The following is a 22100-nucleotide window of genomic DNA, read 5'->3' on the forward strand; positions in this document are numbered from 1 at the left end:
TGGCATCAACCCCATATATCAATCAGTTTGTCACCACACCAGGAAGAGCAGAGTACAGCGCCAGATTCGGCACCTCTAATAGATGTGCCACCTCTGGGGCGACTGCGGGCTGCTATTTCTAGGCTAGGAAGGGCCAAATAACCATGGCCTTTCCCACCATAAGCATATTGCCCACGAGTTGTCAGCTGTCCCTTGGCTGGTTTTGAAAAATGGGGGGAACCCTACACAGTTTTTTAAAATGATTTGTTTAAATAATTTTAAAAATCAGCATGGGATCACCTCTATTTTCAAAAGGACAACTGACAGCTGAGGGTTGCAGCCTGCAGCTGCTGCTGTACCCGTGCTGGTTATGTGAGTTAGGGCGAATCCAAAACTTTTTTTTCCATAAATTATTTATTAACTCTGATAAATATCTGCACAAGCCATCTAGCAACCTCTCTATTTATTATCTATCTCTAGCTACTGTATCTATTATCTACCTAGAATTTATCTGGCTTTGCACATCTTTTATACATAAAAAAAAAAAACATTCATTTTAGTATCATGCATTGCTTTCTTTTTCCCAACACCGGTCACACAGACGTGTTACACAGATGGTCATACGGATGTCCAAAACGGACCGTGTAAATCGTGCTTTTTTTGTTACACGGATGTGTCAAGGAGGCCTTACACTGTGCACAATTATTAGGCAGTTTGTATTTTTGATGATTAATTTTATTATTGAACAAGTACAGAGCTGTAGGTCAATCCAAAAGGTTAAGAAACCTGAAACCTGAACACTTAAGATAACAGAAGCAAGGTTTTATCTTACTTCAGAGAACATCAGTTTGTGCAGAATTATTGGGCAAATTGTGCAGAATTTTGATACAAGTACATGAGAAACATATTTTTTTTCCATCTCAATGGTTTATTTTCATCTGATAAAGAGAATAAAATAACCAAACACCTAAAAATGTACAAAAATACATTTCTGACATTTTAAAAATAAATATGAGTGACCAATATAGCCACCCTTCGTTCAATACCAGCCATGAGCCGTCCATCCATAGAGTCTGTCAGTTTCTTAATCTGTTGATGATCAACCTTTTGCGCAGCACCAACGACAGCCCCATAGACATTGTTCAGAGAGGTGACTGTTTTGCTTCACTGTAAGGCCACTTTTATACTGCGATCTGTTCCCCGTTCAGTGGTCCCAACGGGGCTTCCGTATGAACCCTCCCACAAAAGGGGTTTCAGACGTATGCACCGACGGGGAAATTGACTAGAATGGTGCAGACTGAGTCATCGTGCGCCCTGTCGTGCACCATTTTCGGGAGTATACGCCTATTGTAGGCGGACAACCAACCAAGCAGTGGAGACTTTGATGCATGCAATGGAGCATTGTCCGGCATAAAAATCAAGGTTTTCTTGAAAGATGCTGACTTTTTCCTGTTCCACTGGTTGAAGAAAATGTCTTCTAAAAAGTGGCTATAGATGTGGGAATTCATATTGAGTCCCATCTTCAACTTGAAAAAATCCAGCTAGCTTACCTTTAATACCAGAGCATAGCAGTACCCACCTCCACTTTGTTGGTTTCTAAAGGCCGCTTTACAAACAATGATATCGCTAGCGATCTCATTAGCGATGTGACACGCCCAGATTGTTGCTACGATTTGCCGAGATCACTCATAGGTCGTTTTGTAGTGGTCACATGTACCCATCTCACAAACGACGCTGCATCATTCAGTGATATATTGTTTGACCAAGGCAGTCATGTGGACACAGTCACACAGCATTCCTCCCAACGATTCTAGCAACGACAGAGGCGTATAATTGTCCATAGCATACACCCTGGCGTGACACCAATCAGAGCTGAGGAGGCGTGGAGCATTGCTTGTAATGACACGCCCACATCGCTGATGACTGACGCTCTAACGATGTTGTTCGTCGTTGGCATGGTGTCAAATGTAGCAATATGTCTGCTGCGTTCGAAACGACGAACAATATTTTGAAAATGAACGACGTGTCAACGATTTTCGCTATTTTTACGATCGTTCGGAGTCGCTCGTAGGTGTCACATGCAACGACATCACTAACTATGACGGAAGTGCGTCACGAAAACCGTGACCCCGACGACATATTGTCAGATAAATCGTAGCGTGTAACGGGGCCTTTAGTCAAAGTGGGGGTCTGTGCCCATTATTGATCCAGCCATTGGCTCATCCATCTGGTGCAGAAAGCGTCATTCTCATCTCATGAGTCCATAAAATGTTTAAACAAAAAAAAAATCTGTTGTCAGATGTTTCTTTGCCCAGTCTTGATGTTTCCCCTTCTGTTATTGGTCAGTGGTGGTTGGGTTTCAGCCACCTTACCTTGGCCAGGTTTCTGAGCACTGAACACCTTGTACTTCTGGACCTCCAGGGAGGTTGTAGGTTTGGAATATGACAGCAATGGAGGGTAATGGGGTCCTGGTCACTTCACATTTGATTGTTCTCCAAACTTTGGCTATTAATGTCACTCTTTTATTCGCAGCAGATTTTTTATGACTTTGTTGACTATTTGCAACAAAAAAAACCGTCACCATTCTGTGATCATATCCTAATGTCGTAGCAATTTCGAGAGTGCTGCATCCCTCTGTAAGACTTGTGAAAAAAAATGTTGACTTTTCAGTGAATTAAATCTCTTTTTTGGCCCATTATACCTGAGGAAAACAAGCTGTTTAGGCCTCCTTCACATGAGCGTATAAAACACATACGTGAAAAAAACGGTACCAGTGTCCTTAGTGTTATCCATCAGTGTGCCATCTGTGTTTTTCTGGTATGGATAAAAAAAAAATTAAATTACAAAGCTTCTCCTATACTTTTCAATGTTAAACATATACACAGATGCCCTCCGTGTGCTGTTCGTGTTTTTCAGAGACCCTAAGACTTGTATTGGCCCTTGTCATCCGTGATACCGGAAAAAATGGACGTGTGAAGTTCACTATTGGTTATGATGGGTACGTGTGGTATCTGTGAAGAAAAAAAAAAAAGGATAGCACACGCACTGGAAACACATACGTGTGAAGGAGGCCTAAGGCTGTAAGTTTTTCACACTGCATATTTTCGCTGTGCTGAGAACTCAGTGTCTTGGGGTGCATTTTTATTGTGTTATTCCTATGCTTTGAGTGCAGTTTTGTCACAAAACCTGAAGAAGCAAAGTCAATGAGAATCCTGAAGTTTTGTGCACATTTTTTTCCCTTAAAGAATCGTTGCAGAAATAAATTTGCAGTACGGCAATTCGTTCAGGTTTTATGCAGAATTTTTCCACCCTAGAATGCATAAAAAACGCATAGAAAAAAACGGATACAAAAAAACCATCAAAAATGCATCGTAAACATGTCAAAAATGAAGCAAAAAGGTGATTTATTCCTGCCAAGAGATGCATATTTGGTGCAGAAATGTATGCTACTAAATATTCAGCGTGTGCACATCGCCTTACAGTTCCAGGAAAGTGAATGGGATTTCTAGAAGTCTCCTGCCTACTGCGCTTCTTTCTTATTTAGTATAAGCAGGCCGGTGGTGCGTTTTTCAAATCCACAACATGTCAAGTTCTCTTGTGGACACGCTGAGATTTCTGTGCAGATTTTTCCCATAGACTTGTATTAGATGTATAATATCCACAAGTAAAAATGCACATATGGAAACACCCTAAAAACGCATTTTTAATCCTCACTTAAGAATATTAATAAGGTTTTGTTGAAGCTAAATACCATTTTATATGAAAAATAAAGCAGCTTTGTTTAAAATATCACTTACAAAAAAAAAAGACAAAAAACGTAACATCAAAAACGTGATTAAAACTCATGAAAAAAGGCAAGTAACCTCATTTATGTAATAGATGCAGAAATGATGCAGAATTTCTATATCCTAATAATTCTGCACTCCGTGATAAAGGGCCAATATCCCGAGACCACATCCCCCTCATTACACAAATACATATCACCTGACCTGCTTCGTCCAATGACCATTCCAGGTTATACATTTTAGAGATGGAAAATCTTCATAAAAATGATGATCTGGTCAATATGCTTGTCTACTAATAATCCTGCGCACAGAGTATGTGCCTCACCATTGTAAAAGCTCAAGTTTCTATGATAATATAGGGCAGACGTGCCTGCACTCACCTCACACTGACAATATTCTTTTGGTTTCCTTTTATAAATCTTCGCAATTTGATGACTGGTAAATCGCTGACAAATAAATAAGTCATGGCATTAATATACACTCCTCAAAAATGACATTTTAACACCACTATGGAAAAGTCACAAAAAGAGGCTGTCAAGATCGGGACACGCATGACCATTCAGCGGTCTGTAAATTACAGTCTGTACATGGACAGAATTGAGCCCTTATGAGGAGTCTTTGGCCACAAAACCAGATATCATATATCTCTAGCAGGGACACATTGTAATAAAATATAAATTTAGTAAAACAGTTTAATATACCTTCCCATACAGAAAATCCTTGTATAAAGCGATAAAGTGCTCAAAGAGTACCAGTGCTCAAATATAAAAAAAAAAATTGGTTCGGTCTAACCATATGTTCCTGATGAAGAGGCCGTTCACAAATGAGGGTTGAGATCCTTGGCCGGCGTAGAGGACCCTATTAACCCTGTCGGGCCCCATGCTTTGTTGTTTCCCATCCTCACAAGGACAGTGCCTAGTGTGGTCTGTCCCACTAATTGACATCCCTATCTTTGACGTTAGATACAGAATGTACCAAGCGAGTGGCGAAAGGTAAGGGAAGGGGACCCCTGCGTCTTTGGAAGGGGGGGGATGGTGACCCCCTGACCAAACCTGGTCTTTGGGGTCCCTCACCACACCTATGCACCGAGCCGGATACTTGACCCTAGGATGACACTAGTGCTGGGCCCTAAATAGGGAACGGGTGGGATGAGCTCTTCGTCAACCCCACTTAACACTAGAGAATATACAAGGAGGACACATGAGGGAAAAAGCATGAACTACTTATACACAGATGACTCAGTTTCAGCAAAGCTTCAGCAACAATACCACAGAAAAGTACAAGTCTCCTGCTTGCAACCAGAGCTTGAATGAACTGAAAAATATCACCAGCACCAGTCCAGGGAAGTATTATTTAAGAACAAGGAGAATACAATAATGAGCAGCTGGACAGAAGTTTAGCTCCCCTAGGTCCTAAAGGGAAATTGATGAAAATCCAGCAGGAAAGCTACCTAGCCAAACACTGTGACCTTCTACAGCCAGAAACAATATGACTGTCTGTTACCCATGACAGTATTGTGTAACCTCAGGATTTTTTTTGAGTGGTGGGTTGACAAAAATATTGGACGAAACGCGTCGGGAGGTTATAACAGCCTCTTCATCAAGAACATTTGGTGAGGCCGAACCAGTTTTTTTTATATTTGAGCATTGGTACATGTTATCACTTTATACAAGGATTGTCCGTATGGGAAGATATTTTAAACAGTTTTATTAAAATTTATATTTTATTATACTGTTTTTCTCCTAGAGACATGATTATGGTTTACATACAATAGATTGGCTTTATACAGATATCATATATCACTTTCTCATCTCCCCCTGCTCTATATCATGCTGCAAATAGATGGGCACAAGGATAGATCTGCTCTGACAACCAAATCTGCACCTGGAACCAAATAACTACCCTAGTATGACCACTAGGTGACACTGTGTACATCTGCAGAAGGAGTAAGTAAAGACCCCCCCTGTAACGCGCTAAACACAATCCAAAATGTATTCCTCACAATAGCACTTCCAAAGTATTTTATCTGATCAGTTTCTTTAGAATAATTTTCTTTTATGCAATAAAGTAATTGTTACTTATGGCAATGTGTGATGATGATCAAGGCCCCCATTCACATTAGACAGAAGTTGTTTTGAACCGGCTGATATCGGACCATGGCCTAATATATATGGGGGCCTCCCGAGGAGCGATCTGGTCTATAGCCCTATAACTCCAGACAGGGACAAATTCTGTGGTTTCTTACATGCGCTACACACAATTTTTTAGTCATGGCCCACAATCACCCCCCAGTCATATGCCCAGTCACATGCATTTACTGTTTCTTTCTACCCTGGCAGGGGGACGCATGTGAGGGACATTCATCAGACGTCAGGGACAGCAGGGCGTACTCCCAAATCTCGCTCCACTGTATCCAAGGCAATTGGGACCTAGATTCATTTTTTGTTCAGTCCTTCAAACTTGTAGCAGCCAGAACCTTCTCATTTTCACAAGCTTTAGGCGCCGCTCACATCAGCGGTATTTTGCTGGAAAACCGGATCCAGCACAAATGCATTTTAGTTCCATTCATTTATAGTGGAATTGCGACAAGATGCGGTCACATGCAAGTGCGTGCGTCATACACAACCGCATGTGACCGCATGTTGCATCGCTTCCATTGTGAAGGCCCCGTTACCCGCAACAACATCGCTAACGAGATGTCGTTGGGGTCACGGAATTCGTGACGCACATCTTTCCTCATTAGCGACGTCGTTGCGCGACACCTACGAACGACCGCTAATGATCAAAAATACTTACCTTATCGCTGACATGTCGTTCATTTCCCAAATATCGTTGCTGGTGCTGGATGCAGGTTGTTGGTCGTTCCTGAGGCAGCACACATCGCTACGTGTGACATCCCGGGAACGACAAACAACACCGTACCTGCGTCCTCCGGCAACGAGGTGGGTGTCACTTTCTTTCGGCTGCTCTCCGCCCCTCCGCTTCTATTGGACGGCTGTCATGTGACGTCGCTGTGACGCCGCACGAACCGCCTGCTTAGAAAGGAGGCGGTTTGCCAGCCACAGCGACGTTGGTAGGCAGGTAAGTCTGTGTGACGGGGACTAACGATATTGTGCGCCATGGGCAGCGATTTGCCAGTGACGCACAAACGATGGGGGCGGATGCTTTCACGAGTGACATCGCTAGCGATGTCGCTGTGTGTAAAGCCCCCTTTAATGAATGGAACTGAAACGCATTTGTGCTGGATCCGGCAAAATACTGCTGATGTGAGCGGCGCCTCACTATGAGGTTTTGCTTCTTTGTGAGATGAGCTTTAGTTTTAAAGTTTCATTTCATTTGGTCTGACAACCAATTCCCCACATCCCGTCACCATATTGCATGAATGAATTCATTATTTAGTACCAACCTCATATGCTCGAGAGCCAGTAATATTAGCCAGCGCTTGTGCCCCTCCGATAGATTTTTCAAGGTTGCGGCACTCAGCACTTGTACTGGAGTCCATCCAGACGGGACTGTCATTGATACAGAAACAAGTCTAGAAAAGAAAAGGATTTTACTTCTAAATCAATGAAGCTAAATGTGATTATTTGGCACTACTACAGTACCTACCTGCAGTGCAATGTGTAAAGGCTGCTCAGCGGGCAAATGATTTAATATCTCCCTGGAACCGGTCTTCCAATACACACTGCCATGTTGCTGCAACAAGATATGAAAATGAGACCCCTCTGAATGCTATGTTCCCACTACTGAATAAATAGAAGAGGAGTGAAAGACTGATGTATAATCTGATGCATTATGATGAATTTTATATAATGATTTCCTCCATTATTTTATGGTGCGATCACATACATCCGCATAGTCATTGCTCCATCATCACATTCTCTGCTGGGAAGGAACTTGTTGATTGCTGGCAGTGCATGGATAATCTGCTGTAATGTCTGTCCGACCTGTGCTACTGGGAACAATCGGACCGTGACACACAATTATCACACGGAGATTGTGATGTTACATACAGAGGATACTAATAAAAATCTACCGCAATTACAGCTTGTAATAAAGCTGAGACTTAAGGGTGCTTTACACGCTGCGACATCGCTAACGATATATCGTCGGGGTCACGTTGTTAGTGACGCACATCCGGCGCCGTTAGCAACATTGCAGTTGCAGCGTGTGACACCAAAGAGCGATGATCAACGATCACAAAAACGTCAAAAATCGTTGACATGTCGCTCCTTTTCATAATATCGTTGGTGGTGCATGCCGCTGGTTGTTCGTCGCTCCTGCGGTAGCACACATCACTATGTGTGACGCCGCAGGAACGACGAACATCTCCTTACCTGTGGTAGCTGGCAATGAGGAAGGAGGTGGGCGGGATGTTCGGACCGCTCATCTCCGCCCCTCCTCTGCTATTGGGCGACCGCTTAGTGACGCCGCAGTTACGCCGAACGAACTGCCCCCTTAGAAAGGAGGTGGTTTGCCGGTCACAGCGACGTCGCTAGAAACGTATGGGTGTTAGCGATGTTGTGTGCCACGGGCAGCGATTTGCCTGTGACGCACAACCGACGGGAGCGGGTACGCTCGCTAGCGATAGCGATATCGCAGCGTGTAAAGTGCCCTTAAAACCTTACATCATACAGTCATACAAGGACATCTGGCATTGGCCGCGGTGGCTGGCTAACCCCCGGACAGGTCTACTGATGCACTCACCTTATTGCTTAAAAAAAAAAAATCTAAATTTTTGTGTTACGTATATAAAAACAAATGAGCAGCCACATCTAAACATTCCTTGGTCTTTTAACTCTTGTCTGGACCCTGTAGATGACAGTATCCCCTAGCAGGGATGTCAAACCACCAGATCATGTAATGTGGCTCGCGAGATAAGTAGCCAGAAAAAAACCCAGGTGCTTTTCTCCGGCGGACACTATGGACGCGCCGTCCACGATTTTTAATCATTTTCTGCCAGTTTGTACTGCACCTGCGCTAAAGAGATTGCCGTGCGTAGTACCAATGGTAGATGCTAGAATGTATGGGCTCCTGGTAGGTGTGACGTCATTTCCATCGCGTCACCTACTGGCCAAAGCCCAGCGCGCCATTTGACAGAGTAGCTGGGACTCAGGAGACATGTTATTCACTCCCCATCTTTGCCCTTTTTCACCTACAGCTTCTCATTAATGCAGTGAACGAGGGCTAAACGGTGGTGGGATGTCTATACTGATGTAGGTATGCCTGTGCTGGGGTTTTAGGCTGTCTATAATACTGAGGGGATGCCTGTGGTGGGATTTGGCGAGGCTTTAATACAGTGAGATGCATTTGGTGGTATTTGTGGGGTCTATAATGTGGGGGGATGCCTGTGTTGGGCTTTGCGGGGTGCACAATGCTGAAGAGATGCCTGTGGTGAGATTTTAAGAGTCTATAATGCTGCTGGGACACCTGTGTTGGGATTTGGGGGTATACAACCCTGGCAGGACAGTTGTCTTGGGATTTTGGGGGTTGTGCAATGCTGGGAGATGCCTGTGGTGGGATTTTGTGGGTTTATAATGCTATGGGTATGACTGCGGTGGAATTTTGGAAGTCTATGATGCCTGCAGTGGGATTTTGAGTGTGCTCAATGTGGGCTTTTAGTGGGATTTTAGGGGGAGGGGTGGTTGACTCTTGGGGGATGCCTGTGGTGGGATATGATGCTAGAGGATGGCTGTGATGGGATATTTGGAGGTGTATAATGCTGTAGGTGAGCATGCAGTGGGATATTCGGGATGTAAAATGCTGGATATGTCTGCAGTGTGATTTTAGGGGTCTATAATGCAGTGGGGATGCCTGTGGAGGGAGTTTGGGGGTATGCAATGTTGGGGGTTGTATAATGCTGGGGTAATGCCTGTGGTGAGATTTTGGTAGGTCTATATTGCTGTTGGGATACCTTAGTCCAACAACCCAGGGACAGCTCTTGGATAGACTTACTACCCAGGGACAGTTGTCATATAGCCCTACTGGCCAGGGACAGCTCTCGTATAGCACTACTACTCAGGGAAAACTCTTGTATAGCTCTTCTACCCATGGACAGCTCTCAGATAGCCCCTTTTCAGTTTGTGCATTGCAGTCCATGCTCATTCCGTGTTGCATGGAGATCTGCATGAGCCCCTACAATTACAGGAGGCCCTTTGAATATGCAGCCATAAGGAGAATATGGTCCTTGGTGAAAAGGAGTTTGACACCCCTGCCCTGTAGGCACACATCTAAGGTACGTTGCTGGTGAGTTACAAAGTCAGTAAGTGATTGAAATTAGCTGTATTTAGGTCTACTATTCCTTCAAGGCGACCTGACAGCTGGTGCAGGAGGAAAACCTGGACTCATAGGCTACATGCACACACACGTTCAGTATTTGGTTAGTATTTTCCCTTGGTATTTGTAACTAAAACCAGGAGTGGGTGAAAAATGTAGAAGTGGAACCAGTGTTTCTGTTAGACTTTTCCTCTGATTGTTCCACTCCTGATTTTCACTTACAAATACTGAGGTAAAAACTCACCAAATATACTAAATGTGTGAGTGTGGCCATACTTGTATACCGGCACGTACCATAAAATCATGTCGCCAACATATCTTAAAATATAAAGTGGCTAATCCCTTTCAAGTAAATAAGTCAGGCAATTCATGCTGCCCAAACCTCAAGCAGCACAAATCACAGCCTGGCTACACATGGCAGTAAGGTATATCATCCTCTGAAATGCTTCAGTGATTAAATACTTCCAAGATCTGTCCAGAGATCTAGCCAAAGACAAGACTTATCTGCTACTGCCCGTAATCGCCTCTTCCCAGCACAACTCTTGATGATTGACACATCTTAAGTGATGCACAAGCGATGGAGACCTGTAAATCACTGTCTGCAGCACTGAAATGTGCCAGTCAGGGGCGGTGCCGGACTAGTCTATGAATCTTGGACAGATCTTCAAAAGTGTACTCACTCTCTGAAATGTAGGAGCGTTTCAGAGAATAATAGACGTGGCATGAAACGTGCAGCCAGGCTGTGATTTATGCAGCCTGTGGTTTGAGCAGCACAGATCCCCGAACAAGTTCCCTTTAATTAGGTGCTGTGTATAAGAAACACTTGTACAATATGGCACTAGATGTTCTCTGTGCTACCGATATACATTCTGTCATTGATATAGGCAGGATAGTAATAATGTCCCTGCGGTCCTAATGGTCACTGATGAGATCCCTTACCTGACCAGTTCCTGATAAAGCCTTGACTTTGGAAAAGTTGAACCCAGATGATTTCATTCTATCCAGGATACAATCTAGAGCCTGTGCAGAGCGACAGAAAGACCATGTAATCTGAGAGGATACGGGGGATTTACCGGTAAAACACAGAAATTAGCAGATTATAGTATGACTACCACTGAATGACTACACGTTGCAGCAGGACGATCCTAGGCTGGAACTAATCATTTTTCTATTTTTGCATCTACACACATTCTTTTTCGCAGGAACAATTGTACTTTTTGCACTTGGCATTTCGAGGTATCTATAGGACGGAACAGAAAAGCTGAATTCAAGCGCAGGTGTGATCCCATCCTGATATTTTGTTATTTGTCTCACCAGAAAATATAACCACAATAATATTAAAAACTTACCCTAAGCCACATTAACACTGGAGATGTTACGGTCAGCTTGTCACTATGGACATGCACACCACCTTGTGTTCTGCAAATAAAGAGACAATCAGTCCGACAACTGCTAACGATGGGCCATTCCCCGATTCGCATTGAGCCGATACATATCACGCATAAAGGTCACAAAACTGGGGCAAGAACTGCGCAAATATATCAATGTATATACTCTGCACTCGTCAAAAATGTAAAATATGAGTGTTGTTAATTTGGAGGTATTTGTGGTCTGCAAGTTACCAGCAAATGTCTTCAGTGATTAGGGACAAAATGGCACATCTGGGCTTTAAGCAGGAGCAGATCTCTAAAGAATCGCCCAAGAATAGCGCAAAATTCATTAAGAAATAATGGGCATTATTACATTTGGACCACTTTAAGTCAAGAAGAGATGGTTTCAGGTGCAACTCAAATGTCCCTGTTAGATTGTGGGTCGGGACCATTAACTTTAAATAGTCATATGGAATGCATTGGACCCAAGGACTAATTAAAGGTTAATGGTCCCACAATTAGTGGCATGGCGTCCATTGAACCCCAAGCGAGTTTGGTTTTGTTATATTTCCACAAGTATGGAAGGTAAGTAACAGCGTGTGTCGGTAGCTTCCTAGTTCAGGCACCCCTCTCTCCTTGTGCATCGTGAGACGCGAAGTTGACTACACGTGCCACAGTGACCGCCGCAACTAATAGTGTAAGTATATTTGTGTAACTAACTGAAAGTTAAAGTAACAATGGGCAAACATAATCACTCAGAATCAGTGTCACACTAGGTACAGGGAAGTACCAAGCAAGCAGCGAAAGGCAAGGGAAGGTGACCCTTATGTCTAGGGAAGAGGGAGACTGTGACCCCTGATCAAAACGTACAGCTAGTCCTTGGGGTTCCTCACCACCCCAGATAGGTTCGGCACCTAGGCGCCGAGCCAGATACCTGACCCTAGGTATCTCTAGCTTTGGACCCTAAATAGTGAACGGATAGGATGAGCTCTTCGTCAACCCCACTAAACGCTAAAGGAAGACACAAGGAGGACACATGGGGGAAAAAAGCATGAACTACTTATTTACAGATGACACAGCCAAGAGTTCAGCAAAGATTCAGGATTGATACTACAGATGAGAGCAAGCCACCTGCTTGCAACTAGAACTAGAACAAACTGAATAATATCACCAGCACCAGTTCAGGGAAGAAGGGAGTATTTCACCACCAAGAGAATACTGATGATCAGCAGCTGGGTGGAAGGTGAGCTCCTGCTGGGTCCAAAAGGGGGGGGGGGGAGATGAAAATCCAGCAAAAAAGCCACCCATTACAATGAATACTGAAAGCAGGAACAATAGAAAGTCGGGGGGCATTTTGCGCAGCCAGACGCTATGACCTTCTATTGCCAGAAACCACATGCCTGTCTGTCAACCGTGACAATTGGGACCCGAACCTCCAGATGACAAAAGAAAGTGGTCAGTCAGGGAAACGTTAAATGAATGATTTGAATGAAAGATACACATTGTAGTCATATTAATTTCTTAAAAAAAACACGCTACCTTTACACTCACTCCCTTCTAGATCCTTTACAGTCTGGCTTCCGCCCTTTACACTCAACAGAAACTGCCCTTGTCAAAGTGACCAATGACCTATTGACAGCAAAACGTAACGGTGACCACTCTCTGCTTATTCTTCTTGACCTCTCTGCCGCCTTCGACACTGTTGACCACCATCTCCTTCTCTCTATGCGCCATACTATCGGCCTAAAGGACACTGTGCATTCCTGGTTCTCTTCCTATCTTTCTGGCCGCTCATTCAGCGTATCATTTGCTGGCTCCACATCTTCTCCTCTTCCTCTTACTGTTGGGGTCCCTCAAGGTTCAGTCCTTGGCCCTCTTCTTTTCTCCCTCTACACTGCCCCAATTGGACAGACCATCAGCAGATTTGGCTTCCAGTACCATCTTTATGCTGATGACACACAGCTATACACCTCATCCCCTGAGCTCACCCCCGCTGTACTACAGAACACAAGTGACTGCCTGACTGCAGTTTGCAATGTCATGTCTGCTCTCTATCTGAAACTTAACCTTTCCAAAACTGAACTTCTTCTTTTCCCTCCATCTCCAAACCTTCCTAAACCTGACATCTCCCTCTCTGTGTGTGGCACAACGATAAGTCCTAGGCCGCAGGTCCGCTGTCTGGGTGTTATACTTGACAGCGATCTCTGATTCACCTCCCACATACAATCTCTTGCCCGCACCTGCCGCTTGCACCTCAAGAACATCTCTAGAATCCGCCCCTTTCTCACAATGGAAACGACAAAAACCCTCACCGTGGCCCTGATCCACTCTCGCCTTGACTACTGTAACTCTATTAATTGGTCTCCCCCTAACTAGACTCTCCCCTCTACAGTCCATCCTTAATGCAGCAGCCAGGGTCACCTATCTGGCTAACCGCTACTCGGATGCCTCTGCTCTTTGCCAGTCATTGCACTGGCTGCCCATATATCACAGGATCCAATTCAAACTGCTTGTTCTCACCCACAAAGCTCTTCACAGTGCGGAACCCCCTACATCTCCACCCTCCTCCCTGTCTATCATCCTACCCGTTCTCTACGCTCTGCAAATGACTTTCGACTAACATCCACACTAATTCGAACCTCCCACTCCCGAATCCAAGACTTCTTCCGAGCTGCACCAAACCTCTGGAACGCTCTACCCCAAGAAGTTAGGACAAATCACCACTTACTCCGCTTCAGACGCTCCCTAAAAACGTATCTTTTTAGGGCGGCCTATCACACTCCCTAGCCAAACTAATTTCCCCTAATCACTCTACAACTTCTCAGAACATAACCCCACGTCAAGCTCCATGGCACCCAAATGCATCTCACGGCTCTAGCCAACTGGTCCAAGAAGCCATTATCTATCCCCCATGATATGGCTGGATTGTCATTGTAAATAAGCACTTGTACCTTGCCCCTCCCCCCATCTCATTGTAGATTGTAAGCTCTCACGAGCAGGGTTGCCATTTTTCCTTTTAAATATTGTATCTTCTATAATTGTTACTTGTTTGTATATGTTTATGTATATGATATGTATATGAGCCTCCTGAATTGTAAAGCACTGCGGAATATGTTGGCGCTATAGAAATAAAGATTATTGTTATTATTATTATTATTATTATTAAAAAACCTAAAGGTCCTGATCCATCATTGCCTTTGCACCTATTTCTTTGTATAGTTTTGTGTTTTGGGCCTTTTTTGTCATTTGCACCCAATTTATTATTCTATTTGTGCCTTTATTTTTAAGTTTAATTTACATGCGCTCGTCTGTATTTTTTTTGTTTTCCACTCTACGGGAGGAGCAGTCTGCGTCTTGCTGGAGTCACCGGCGTATCAGGGAGCTGATTAAACCTCCTCCGCTCCTGTCCTGGGCGGCGTGCACATCAATTACGGTACCTTTTCATCTTACCTATATGGATACAACTGATTGCGAGGAGGGAGTAATGGTCAGGGGACACTGCTCACTTGTGTACCTATCCCCAAGCCATCAGTGTGCTGATTACCTGCGGCCGGAGGAAGGTGCTGAGTGAGGAGATAGCACAATGGTGGGTGCCAATGTCCCTAAAACTTGGCCCAGCCCTGGCCTTATTCCTCAACTGCAAATTTTAAAAAAAAAAGTTTTGCACAACTAAAGTTCAATTACCCTTGCTGTATTTTTGAGTATGTCAGAAATTTGGAACGAAATTTTACAAAAACAGTTCAGAACAGAATGAAAACCTATTTTTGAATCCCATGCACCATTTTGGATGAATTTGGCACAAAAACAACAACTAATATCACAAGAAAGTGGCAAAATGATGAATTGGGACCTAATTGGGAGTAAAGTGGGCTTTACACGCTACGATATCGTTAATGAATTATTGTCGGGGGTCACGGTGTTTGTGACGCACATCCGGCGTCATTAACGATATCGTAGTGTGTGACACTTATGAGCGACCTTAAACGATCGCAAAAGCGGTCAAAATAGTTTGCCGCGGAGAGGTCATCCTGAAACAAAAAATCGTTTTCTGCTTATTAGCGATGTTGTTCGTCGTTCCTGCGGCACCACACATCGCTGTGTGTGACACCGCAGGAGCGACGAACATCTCCTTACCTGTTTCCACCGGCAATGAGGAAGGAAGGAGGTGGACGGGACGTTACGTCCCGCTCACCTCCGCTTCTATTGGACGGCTGCCGTGTGACGCCGAACGAACCGCCCCCTTAGAAAGGAGGCGGTTCGCCGGCCAGAGCGACGTCGCGGAGCAGGTATGTGCGTGTGACGCTGCCGTAGTGATAATGTTCGCTACGACAGCGATCACTACGTATCGGCCGTACGACGGGGGCGGGTGCTATCGCGCTCGACATCGCCAGCAAATGCTAGTGATGTCGCAGCGTGTAAAGCCCGCTTAAGAATCCATTTGTGATATACTGTCAAGGGCTTATTAACAGACATTAGCTGCTTGTGAAGTGCAATTGAAATGTTTTATATGAAAGCACTGGGAACGTTCTCTTCTTTATCTGGGCCACGTCTTTGTACCATTTCCCACTAACACCATTTTCTGCACGATTATTTGCTTACAACCTTTGGCTTACATTAGTTACATGACAAATATGAATGACGGATTGTCGGCACTATCTTTACACATGGCCTTAGTGATTACAGCAGTAAATGAGGTCAGCGATTCCCACGGCTGACATTTTATTCCGGACCTGAAGTAACTGCAAGTCAGGTCACTAATATAGAAAAATAATGCAAGAATAAATGTCATATTACACTAGGGCCCTTAAAGGAGTAGCAGGAATATTAGCAGTGCCCTGACATGCAACGTCAGGTGCCATAACCGTCTGGTCAGTGAAGGACTATATCTAGACCACCTCATATCACATTCCAAGTATGGTCCGCAACGTCAGGACTTTCCACGGGTTCCTGACCTGAACTCAACAGCTTGATATATGCCTATGAGGCCGGTGACTTTGGGTCAGGAGACCCGCAGTCAGTCCGGACGTTGCGGTCCAGACAGACCGCAGTATGCAGACATCTCCTTTCGTACTAAAAAGGTACTTGTAAGGATTAAATAGCTGTCGCCTGAACATGATGGCCCCAACTCCCCCTATTTATCAATATTTGGTGGAGCATTCATGTTTTTTCATTGAAGAGAGTAGAAAATACACCCTGAGACACCAAGGATAATAAAAAGGAATGGGCTTTTTTTTTTTTTTTTTTTAAAGACATCCAATCATCTTTTTCTTCCATTTCATCATCAGATGATTGACGGGTTCCACCAAATTCAGTGGGTTTATCCAACTGTGTATGTGGCCTTAGTAGGAACTGGCAAAGGAAAGCCTTGGGAAGCTAAGTAATTCAGTGCTATTACGTCTGGGAATTGGGGTAATTTTTTGACGACACTGTGATCAGTGTTCATAGTCAACTTACACAGCCAGTTATTTAATCTGAAGACATACACGTACATGTCTGACATAATGAGGCAATAGTCCAACTTTTATTGTACATTGCCTGACCAAATGCTGGAAGAGGTTAAAGACTAACTAAAACTTTTTTTATTCTTTCATTTATTGATCAGTCTTTGCAAAGTTGTGAACTTTTGTGATGTAGTCCTTTGCCTTATCTTGCTTAGTTTTCTCTCAGACACTGCTGAAAGGGCTGTTTTTACTGCCTTGTTCATGCAATTAGTGTAAATGGTTTGAACTGCAGGGTTATCAAATATCCGTACTTCGGTGTGTTTATAAATATTGTTTGACCATGAAGGGAGCGGAGAAGAGAAGTCCACACATTGTAGTATGGATATTTGATAGAACTGTAGTTCAAAACAGCTATCTAAATGCATGAACAAGGCAGTGGAAACAGCCCTTTCAGCGCAGTGTCTGAGAGAAAAGGAAGCAAGATAAGGTAATGGAGTAAATTACAAAAGGTTCCTAAAGGCCCCGTCACACACAACGAGATCGCTAACGAGATTGTTGCTGAGTCACAGCTTCTGTGACGCACTAACGATCTCGCCAGCGATCTCGTTATGTGTGACACCTACCTGCTGTGAGATCGCTAGTCGTTGCCAAATGGTCCGGACCATTTTCTTCAAAGGCGATGTCCTGCTGGGCAGGACGCATTACTGTGTTTGACGCCTACCAACGACCTCATAACACAGTCCCAACCCCCGCCGAGATCGTTATACGGGTCGCTGATCGTTACTGTGTCATTGGTAAGGTCTGACTGTGTGACATCTCACCAGCAACCTCCCAGCGACTTACCAGCGATCCCTATAAGGTCGTATCGTTGTCGGGATCTCTGGTAAGTCGTTATGTGTGACTGGGCCTTAACTTTGCGAAGACTGATCAATAATTATATATAAAAAAATAAAACAGTTTAGTTACTCTTTAAAGTATAGATACATTATGATGCTAATGAACTGCACAGGCCAGACTACAGAATACAAAAGTTCTCTACTGTCACAGTCTGCAGCAACAAACTAGACTTTGCTCCTCATGAAAACGGCAGAAGGAAACCTGATAGCATTCATGTTACTAAAGTGCACAAAGCGCTACAAATTCCCTGCTTTGCTTTAGGGCTCGCTCACACAGGCCCACATTACGTTAACTGTAACGCCACCACTGGTGTCCCTGCACTGTCCTGTCCCTCTCCCCCGGCAGTGACACCGACACACTCACCCGGTGGTTGCTCAGTCCTCGGTCACTACTGCAGGCTCCCAGGGCCTGCGAACGCCGCACAGGTCTCCTGGGAGCACACTTCGGGCATGCGCGCACCTATTCTTAAAGGGCCAGCACTCTAACCTGGAAGTGCCTCTCAGCCTATGGGTGAGAGGCACTAGGTAATTGAGCAAACTCCCCTTATGGGAAGTGCCTGGGCATCATAGTCTAATCCTAGAGACACGTCGCTAGGTCCCTTCCGTACGTGCTGCTGCTCTGTTACTTACACCTGTCTATTTTGTAGTACCGGCAACTCCTGCTGCATCATACCATATCAGCCAAACCTCCTGTATCGGCCACTGCATCGCTCCATATCGGCCAAACCTGCAATATCAGCCACTCCTGCTGCATCGTTCTCCCTGAGTGGCACCTGGTTGCTACATGCAGCCAAATCCACCCTCACCATCAGAAGCTCTGGTAAAAACCCAGAGTGCTCCATTGTCAAGCCCCTCAAGTGTACTGGGTGCTGCGGCTCAGTGGGTCCACTACCAGCTCGCACCAGCAAGCATTACGTTAACAAAACTCGAGTGTCCGTTTATTGTGATCCAATTCTCTCATGCGCGAGAATCAGATCACAGGTGAAGACACAGAACTTAATTTCTCAGTCTTCTCCATTGTCTGTGGTGGCATATATCAGATGACATCCGAGTGCAGTCCAATGACTTCCTCGCACCCACAGACTTATATGAGTGCGTGTCATCCGATTTCCAAATGCACTCGTAGTGAGATTTTGTTCTCAAACTGACTCAAGATGAGAAAAAAAAAAGCGCAACTTGGCACTGCTCTATAGTATAAACTTTGGGCTGAGTGCTATCCGACGAAATCCAATAGCAGTCGTCTGAGTTCTACACTGTGAGCGAGGCCTTACACTGTAAATAAATCTTTGACTGCTCACATCCACCAGTATGAGGAGCTCAGCCCATAAGGCTAGTTTCACACTTGCGTTGAACGGCATCCGTTGCATTGCGTTGTGTGACGGATGCAACGGATGTGTTGCATTTAGTGACACAACGGATGCAACAGATCGTACAAAACAATGGAAAAATTTTTTTTTTTTCTTTACAGTTTTACCGGTGGCAGACTATTGTGAACGATCAGCTGATCGCTCACAGCAGCCGGTCGCCGGGTGATAAGCTGATCGCTCACAGCAGCCGGTCGCCGGGTGATAAGCTGATCGTTCGGCCACCGAGGTGTGCGAGGGGCGGAGTGCGGGGTGGGTGGAGCCGAGCGGGGCCATGGTGCGGAGGACGTCAGTGCCGCGGGGATGCATGGCTGGGGACAGGTGAGTGTGTGTGTGTATGTGTGTGTGTGTGTGTGCGTACATGCGGAGTGCGGGAGGGGGCGGAGCCGAGCGGGGAAGTGTCGGGCTCCCTGCACACGTAGCCAGGGTAAATATCAGGTAACTAGGCAAAGCGCATTGCTTAGTAACCTGATGTGTACCCTGGTTACGTGTGCAGGTAGCCAGAGAGAGCATGCGCAGCGAAATCCTACGGATTGAGCGGCTCAAAAAAACATTACATGCTGCGTTCCTTCCACCCGGCGGAAGCAACGCAGAGTCGCCCAGTGGAAGCAACGCAGGTCCATCACTTGCAATCCGTCGTCCATACAAGTCTATGGGAAGCAGCGGAATCCGTTAACGGATTCCACTGTTTTCCAAAACGGCGGATTGCAACTGAAGGAAAACAATGCAAGTGTGAAACTAGCCTTGGACTCAGGTCTCGTGACAATATTTGTCTTGAATTTTACTTGAATAATTTCTACATGTTTGCTACTATTTCCTTGGCAGTGCAATATCAAGACCTTAACTATTCTGTGAACTTTTTATCCAAAAATAACCTTTAATATTTTGTTTTCTTGATCTTCAACTAAGAAGCTTTACTCACCCAAATTCAGGAAGATTTTTATCAAAGTGAACATTGTCCTCATAGATGACGAGCAGTTGTTCATTGACTGCAATAACCTTTAACTGTAGGATAAAAAGAAAAACGAAAGCAGGTTAATGGCCACGAATGTATTATTCTTTAGGACTGGCAGGTCAATTACAAGCAAATAGTCGCCAATTATTTGACTTGTTAACTGTTCTCAGTAAAGACATATAAAGATTGATTTCTATACATTTTTGTCAGCAAGCAAAATTCCAATTAAATATGTGGACTAGTTAACAGAACAGTAACAGTAATAGCAAGAAAAGAATACACAAAAAAAAGAGATAACATGATAGAGAAAAGAATACATTCATCCATCAAAACGGATACACAGTTGGCATATACAGGTGCATCTCAATAAATTAGAATATCATCAAAAAGTTCATTTATTTCAGTAATTCAATACAAAAAGGGAAACGCATATATTATATAGAGTCATTACACACAGAGGGATCTATTCCTGTATATTATATAGAGTCATTACACACAGAGGGATCTATTTCATGTGTTTATTTCTGTTAATGTTGATGATTGTGGCTTACTGCCAATGAAAACCTAAAAGTCATTATCTCAGAAAATTAGAAGAATTACCACAAAACATGCTTCCTAAGCGTTTAAAATGGTCCCTTAGTCTGGTTAAGTAGGTTACACAATCATGGGGAAAGACTTCTGACTTGACAGATGTCCAGAAGGCAGTCACTGACACACTCCACAAGGAGGGTAAGCCACAAAAGGTCATTGCTAAAGAAGCTGGCTGTTCACAGAGTGCTGTAGCCAAGCATATTATTGGAGAGTTGAGTGGAAGGAAAAAGTGTGGTAGAAAAAGGTGCACAAACAACCGGGATAACTGCAGCCTTGATAGGATTGTTAAGAAAAAGGCCATTCAAACATTTGGGGGAGATTCACAAGGAGTGGACTGCTGCTGGAGTCAGTGCTTCAAGATCCACCACACACAGACGTATTCATGACATGGGCTACAACTGTCGCATTCCTTGTGTCAAGCCACTCATGACCAATAGACAATGCCAACAGCGTCTTACCTGGGCCAAGGAGAAAAAGAACTAGACTGTTACTCAGTGGTAAACGGTGTTGTTTTCAGATGAAAATAAATTTTTCATTTCATTTGGAAATCGCGGTCCCAGAGTCTGGAGGAAGAGTGGAGAGGCCACAATCCAAGCTGCTTGAGGTCTAGTATGAGGTTTCCACAATCAGTGATGGTTTGGGGAGCCATGTCATCTGCTGGTGTAGGTCCAGTGTTTTATCAAGACCAAAGTCAGTGCAGCCATCTACCAGGAAATTTTAGAGCACTTCATGTTTCCCTGTGCTGATAAGCTTTTGGAGATGAAAATTTCATTTTCCATCAGGACTTGGCACCTGTCCACACTGCCAAAAGTACCAATGCCTGGTGTAATAACCACAGTATCACAGTGCTTGATTGGCCAAAAAAGTCACCTGACCTAAACTCTATAGAAAATCTATGGGGTATTGTCAAGAGGAAGATGAAAAACACCAGACTCAACAATGCAGACGAGCTGAAGGCTGCTATCAAAGCAACCTGGGCTTCCATAACACCTCAGCAGTGCCACAGGCTGATCGCCTCCATGCCACGCTGCATTGATGCAGTAATTCATGCAAAAGGAGCCCCGACCAAGTATTGAGGCCTTCACTGTACAGACTTTTCAGTAGGCGCCAACATTTCTGAGTTTAAAATCATTTTTTTAGTTGATCTTACTGTATATAATATTCTAATTTTCTGAGATAATGACTTTTGCATTTTCATTGGCTGTAACCATAATCATCAACATTAACAGAAATAAACACTTGAAATAGATCAATCTGTGTGTAATGACTCTATATAATATATAGGAATAGATCCCTCTGTGTGTAATGACTATCTATATATATAATTGCCTTATTCTGTCTGTCTGTCTGTCTGTCTGTCTTGCTCCGAAATTGTGTCCTTACGGTGACACAAAGCTGATTGGCCGCTGGGCTCGCCATGGCCCCGCCCCCCCACACGGATTG

General features: G+C 44.3%; 1 protein-coding gene across 4 annotated transcripts in view; it reads right to left on the reverse strand.

Moving 5' to 3' along the window:
* The window catches only part of XYLB (xylulokinase), a 342255-nt gene that overhangs the window by 204448 nt on the left and 115707 nt on the right, over positions 1-22100 (reverse strand). For all 4 annotated transcript variants that reach the window (XM_075315415.1, XM_075315413.1, XM_075315414.1 and 1 more), the window contains 6 exons: positions 20034-20116; positions 11390-11459; positions 10980-11060; positions 7374-7460; positions 7171-7299; positions 4145-4210 (listed from right to left, as the gene is read on the reverse strand). In XM_075315415.1, the coding sequence (XP_075171530.1) occupies positions 4145-4210; positions 7171-7299; positions 7374-7460; positions 10980-11060; positions 11390-11459; positions 20034-20116 (516 nt within the window). The remainder of the gene's footprint in view (positions 1-4144; positions 4211-7170; positions 7300-7373; positions 7461-10979; positions 11061-11389; positions 11460-20033; positions 20117-22100) is intronic.

The sequence above is a fragment of the Anomaloglossus baeobatrachus genome, chromosome 6, assembly GCF_048569485.1.
Source record: "Anomaloglossus baeobatrachus isolate aAnoBae1 chromosome 6, aAnoBae1.hap1, whole genome shotgun sequence".
Classification (NCBI taxonomy): domain Eukaryota; kingdom Metazoa; phylum Chordata; class Amphibia; order Anura; family Aromobatidae; genus Anomaloglossus; species Anomaloglossus baeobatrachus.